This window comes from Merops nubicus, unplaced genomic scaffold (genome assembly GCF_000691845.1).
Source record: "Merops nubicus isolate BGI_N331 unplaced genomic scaffold, ASM69184v1 scaffold2579, whole genome shotgun sequence".
NCBI lineage: Eukaryota > Metazoa > Chordata > Aves > Coraciiformes > Meropidae > Merops > Merops nubicus.
In genome coordinates this window covers 3536-8951 of record NW_008628821.1, presented here as the reverse complement: position 1 = coordinate 8951, position 5416 = coordinate 3536, and the positions used below count along the sequence as shown (strand labels likewise).

The following is a 5416-nucleotide window of genomic DNA, read 5'->3' as shown; positions in this document are numbered from 1 at the left end:
CAGAGTGCCAGGAGAACAGGCCTCAGAGACCTCACCCAGTCCACCTGCTCCATCCTATACTTATGTCTTGCCCCATCTTTGCCAAACCAGTTCTTAAAAGACCTCCAGGAATGGATATGCCACAATGTCCCCAGACAACCCATTCCAGTGAGTCACTAATGGTTACTGGTAGAAATGGGTGTCTAAGCTGCTGCATTTAAGCCTATTACCTCCTGTCCCATTCATTCATTCATTCATTCATCACCAGATTGCTCCACTCCTTTCTGGAAGTCTCTTTTCTGTAGGGGAAGGCTACTGAGGTGCCCCACGCAGGCTCAGCAGCACCACACTGAGCCACCTCTTGGCCCCCAGCCCAGAACAAAGCCCCTGACCTTGGACAAACAGGCAGCGTGGTCATCTTTGTCTCCATCTGTCCCCAGTCTTCTTCCCGTGGCCATGTGTGCTGCTGCTCCTCTGGTGCCACCTCAGCTGCCTCTCTAGGGCATTCACCTGGTGGGGATGAGAAAATAGAAGCTCTAAGAGGAGCCTGCACCATTGCACAGATAATCTTTAGCCTGTCCCAGACACAAGAAGAAAGCCAAGAAAGTCAAGTTACCTTCAGAGGGGCTCAAACTTGCATTTTACCCTACAGCTGTAGAGGTCTGAGCTCATAAAACTCAGCTTCATCCCTCCCTACTCTACCTCTTCTGTACCTGCTTCCAGTCCCCTCTGAACAGATGGGTCCTCTTGGCTCTGGAGGACACAAAAGTCATGGAGGTTGCCCACAGCAAACAGCTAAATCCTGCTCCTGAGGTGGCTCCATGGAAGACAAAGATCAAGGCACAAAGTTTTACCTGCTTCTGTAGGGAGGCAACTGTCTTCTCCAGTTCAGCCACGAGGGACTCGAGGTTCTCTCTGGGGGAAGGGTTTGGAGCAGGCACCTCGTTTCTGGGGTCAGGGATAAAAAGGGAAAGGGGTTATGCAAACATCAGCTTCCTGGAGGAGAGAATCCTCCTGTCTTCTCCAAGAGCAGCCTCCAAGCAAACATCAAACAGAAGGGCCCCACTGCCACATTCACCTGCCAAGAGATGCCAACCAAACAGCCACTCAGCCCAGGTATCTCAACACTAGAGTCAGGTTCTGCACTAAAGCACTGGAGAACTTTGACTGAGCTCAGCATCTACCTGCTGAAACACCCGTGGACCTCCAGAGCTCTGCAGAACGCTCATCTCAGAGGCTTGATGGGTCAAGGTACTGAAAACTTTCCCCATGCTTTGTAAAACAGAGGTAAAAGGTGTGGTGATACTACACCTGGGGAAGGCAGGCTGATGCTTGGCAGGGTTTTCCTCTGGGTAGCTGAAGCCAGGAGACCTCTTGCTTCGGAACCGCTGGGAGAGAGCCCTGAACTGCCCCCGTGTCTGGCAGTCTTGGGAAGGAAGGGAAAGGCTGCAGTGAGCACTCGTGTTTACAGCAGAACCACGTGGACTGCAGGCAGCACAAGGCAGGGCTGCCCTCCTTCACCACCCACCCGGGACACCCCTCTTATGCTGGAGAGGAGGAGGCAACAAAGGGGTGTGCATGAGGCAAGGATTCCCTTGGCTCAGCTGGATGTCTGTAGCCTGAATATAGCACAAAGGGACCATGGCAGCATCTGTGGCTTAAGAGCAGAGTTTTACAGACTCCCAGATGAATCTGTAAAGGGACATGTGGTGGGGATCACCATAGCTACATCCTCTTCCAGGTATAAGCTACGGGCTGCTGCCAGAGACAGAAGCCCTCAGCTAGATGGACCTGCAGCCAGACCCCATGAAGTTAACAAGATTCCTGGAGAGGGGGTTGATGCCCCAAGCCTGTCAGTGCTTAGGATGTGTGTGGACAATGCCCTTAATAATTTGCTTTAGCTTTTGGTCAGCCCTGAAGTGGTCAGGCAGCTGGAACAGATGATCGTTGTAGGTCCCTTCCAATGGAAATTATTCTATTCCACTTTATTCCACTTTATTCCACTCCATCCCATTCCACTCTATTCTACTCATTCCACACTATTCTCATTCCACTCTATTCTATTTCTATTCCATTCCATTCCTATTCCATTCTATTTCTATTCTTATTTTATTCCATTCCTATTGTTATTCCATTTCCATTCCTATTTCTATTCCCATTCTATTCCTATGCTACTCCATTCCTATTCCATTCCTATTCTATTCCAATTTCTATTCCCATTCCATTCCAATTTCTATTCCCATTCTATTCCTATTCCATTCCATTCCATTCCATTTTCTATTCTAATTCTATTCCATCTCTATCCCATCCCATCCTTCTCCCTCCCATCCACGTGCTGACCCATGGCTCTCACGGTGCCACAGGAAGCCAGCTGCTGGCACTTCTGCTGAGAGCAGAAGACAAATGCCACCCAGAGCCCTCCCCACGGGAGCCAGTGCTGGAGCAGGCTCCTGCTCACCCTCACAGCAGTCCTGCCACGGGCGCAGGTCCACCCTGGGGATCTCCTCGCAGCCCACCATGCCCTGGGGGTAGGAGGCCACCCGGAAGACGTCTCTCTGGAGGTGCTGGATGTGGTCACTGTTGTCACAGATGACACGAGCCAGGGACGTCTGTCTGAGCTGAGTCAGCTGTGCTGGTGTGAACACCCCGGGGCTCTCATACCAAAACCTGCAGGGGGTTGGAAGCACAGCGTGATGCAGGAGCTGAAGAAGATGGGGAGGGAGAACGTTCCCCTACATCTGTGTGGCAGCATAGAATCATAGAATCCTTTAGGTTGGAAGGGACCTTTAAGATCATCAAGTCCAACCCTTGAGCCATTAGGGCTCTAAAGTCCTCTGCTAAAACAGATCAGAATCTGTCAGGGTTGGAAGGGACCACAAGGATCCCCCAGTTCCAACCCCTCTGCCATGAGCAGGGACACCTCCCACTAGATCAGGCTGCCCAGAGCCTCCTCCAGCCTGGCCTTAAAGACCCCCAGGGATGGGGCCTCAACCACCTCCCTGGGCAACCCATGCCAGGGTCTCACCACTCTCATGGTGAAGAACTTCTTCCTCACATCCAGCCTGAATCTGCCCACTTCCAGCTTTGCCCCATTCCCCCCAGTCCTGTCGTTACTCGATATCCTAAAAAGTCCCTCCCCAGCTTTCTTGTAGCCCCCCTAAGATACTGGAAGGCCACAATAAGGTCCCCTGTGAGCCTTCTCCTCTCCAGACTGAACAGCCCCAACTCTCTCAGTCTGTCCTCGTAGGAGAGCTGCCCCAGCCCTCGGATCATTCTGGTGGCCAGCACCCACGCCTCTCCTAGGGAGTTTTATTCTGGTGTCAGGGGGTTGCAAACACAGACTGCCCTTTCCTGAACCCCTAAAACCCCATGGCTGGAGCTGCAGGGTGCCACCCTCTGCAGGTACAGCCCCTTGCAGCAGAAGCCCAGGGCTCAGAGAGCTCTCCTGGAGCAGGCTGGGACAGGGGTGAACGATGCTCCTGCCTTAAGCCCACCACCAGGCAAAGATGCATCTCAGCCACATCTTTGTGAGGTGAATATTCACAGACAGCAAAGAGGAACTAGAAGGAAGCCCTTGCAAACATTTCCTAGCATTTTCAGGGGACACTGGGTGCATCCTCAATGCTGGCCAGTGTCCTGCAGAGAACTGAGAATCCATAAATCAGGAGAGGACACATGGAGAGTAGCTGTGGCAAGTCATTTTTCAATGCACTGGACAGAGGAGACACTTCCTTGCATCATAAGACAAGAAATAATAAAAAGTGAAAGGTTCTGCTCTTCCCTGTAGGGAGCAACTCTCCCCACACAGAGTACCAAAGACTCTGGGTTGACTCTGATGATAATACCTATCTCCATCCCTCAGCCTTCTGAACTGTGTCGTTAACAGGCACATCAGCGTTGGTCCAACTCTGGTACCAGGGACGAGATCTTCCACCATCAGGGCTGGAAACAGGTCAATATTTTTGGTAGTTCCATATAAACTGCAAGATAACAGATATTAAAAGTCAGAAGACTATCAAAGAGTGTAGATAATCTAAATCTAATCCCATCAGAGGAATTTGTATGGCAGGAGCTCATCTAGACAATATTTATAATGGTCTTTACCTAGTAGACATCGGGTGAAGACCTGCCTTGGAAAGAGGCACATAGGGTGCAGTTTAGTCTCCCTGTACAAGAGCTCAAATCTGGTCCCAAAAATAGTTCCATCTGCTCCCAAACTACACCACAGCAACATCTGATGACGTTCCACTCAGAACCAGCCTGATCACTCAGGCAGACCTCATTTGTCTGGCCCCATTCCTAACCCACAGCTACCACCCTATCTTAACACCCGTGAGCAGCAATATCTGGGAGGGTTATTTGATGGGTATATCCAGCTAGGAGCAGAAACTTTTCACCGCCTGAAAATCCCCAGTGATTCTGATGCTTCCAAGTCCAGGCTACGGTACCTCCTGAGCTTCTCCCTGATCTCCAAGTTCTTGATCTCATTTTTGAGGTCCTCAAACTCCTGCGCAGAGGAGAGGTTGCAGAAGACCCTGAAGTCGTTGTAAGGTGGGATGCCATGGTCTCGCCCTCTCTGGATGTTGATAGCAGCCAAGTCCAGAGAGACAGAGTGTGCCATGGAGAAGAGTTTCTCCGTCAGCTCCATGTTGAGGAGCTCGGAGGGGACCCTCATTTTGCCGGGAACCCCGAAGAGCCCACGGAGGAGGGGGTCTATCCCACCTTCCTGCGTGATCCTGAAAGGGGAGAAGAAGGCCTTGTGCAGGGGGATGTGGCCTTGGCGGATGGGCTGGAAGGTCTCGTTCAGCCGGTACAGGACGGGGTTGACCAAGGTGTGGCCGAAGCGGAAGGCGGCGGTGGCGAAGGCGTTGAGGATCCCCGCGTTGACGTTGGGGTCGTAGCCTTTGTAGTCGCCCAACATCTTCATCCCAGCTTCCCCCAGGACTTTGGGGAGCCACTGGGCGTAGGTGATGTGCTGCATCTGGGCCCCCACGATCTTCCGGGCCTCGTGGTAGAGGAGGTCTCCGTCCCAGTGGGGGTTGAGGGCGGCGAGCTCCGCGGCCAGGCGGTTGTGCTCCCGGAACCAGAGCGTGTGCATGGCCGTCAGCCCCAGCTGCTCGTTGGCACGGTGGTCTCCTGCCAGGAAGCAGGGCACGGGGCTCTCGTTCTCATCCCTCATGCACTCCGTGGGCGGCCCCACGGCGAAGGGCAGGAGATGTTTCCCCGAGCCCGGCACGACCCGTCCCCGCTTCAGGAACCCGTTCCGGCCGCTCGGGTCCCTCAGCTCCCGGGATTCCTGCTCCGTGCTGCCGTAAACGTTGGAGGCGTCGATGTAGGAGGTGAGGTGGTTGATCTGCTCCCTGGCGTAGACAGAGTTCATCAGCAGGGAGGTCATCCCGCTGCCGCAGACGGGGCTGGAGCGGGCGAAGAACATGCA

At 53.2% G+C, this 5416-nt stretch overlaps 1 protein-coding gene across 1 annotated transcript in view; it reads right to left on the bottom strand.

Annotated features, from left to right (window-relative positions):
- Positions 1-384: 384 nt before the first annotated feature.
- LOC103779140 (peroxidasin homolog) overlaps positions 385-5416 on the bottom strand; it is a gene marked incomplete at its 5' end in the record, with an annotated part of 7771 nt that continues 2739 nt past the window's right edge. Inside the window, 6 exons of the mRNA XM_008946760.1 lie at positions 385-489; positions 834-927; positions 1291-1405; positions 2438-2646; positions 3825-3959; positions 4428-5416. Of these exons, the coding sequence (XP_008945008.1) occupies positions 394-489; positions 834-927; positions 1291-1405; positions 2438-2646; positions 3825-3959; positions 4428-5416 (1638 nt within the window). The remainder of the gene's footprint in view (positions 490-833; positions 928-1290; positions 1406-2437; positions 2647-3824; positions 3960-4427) is intronic.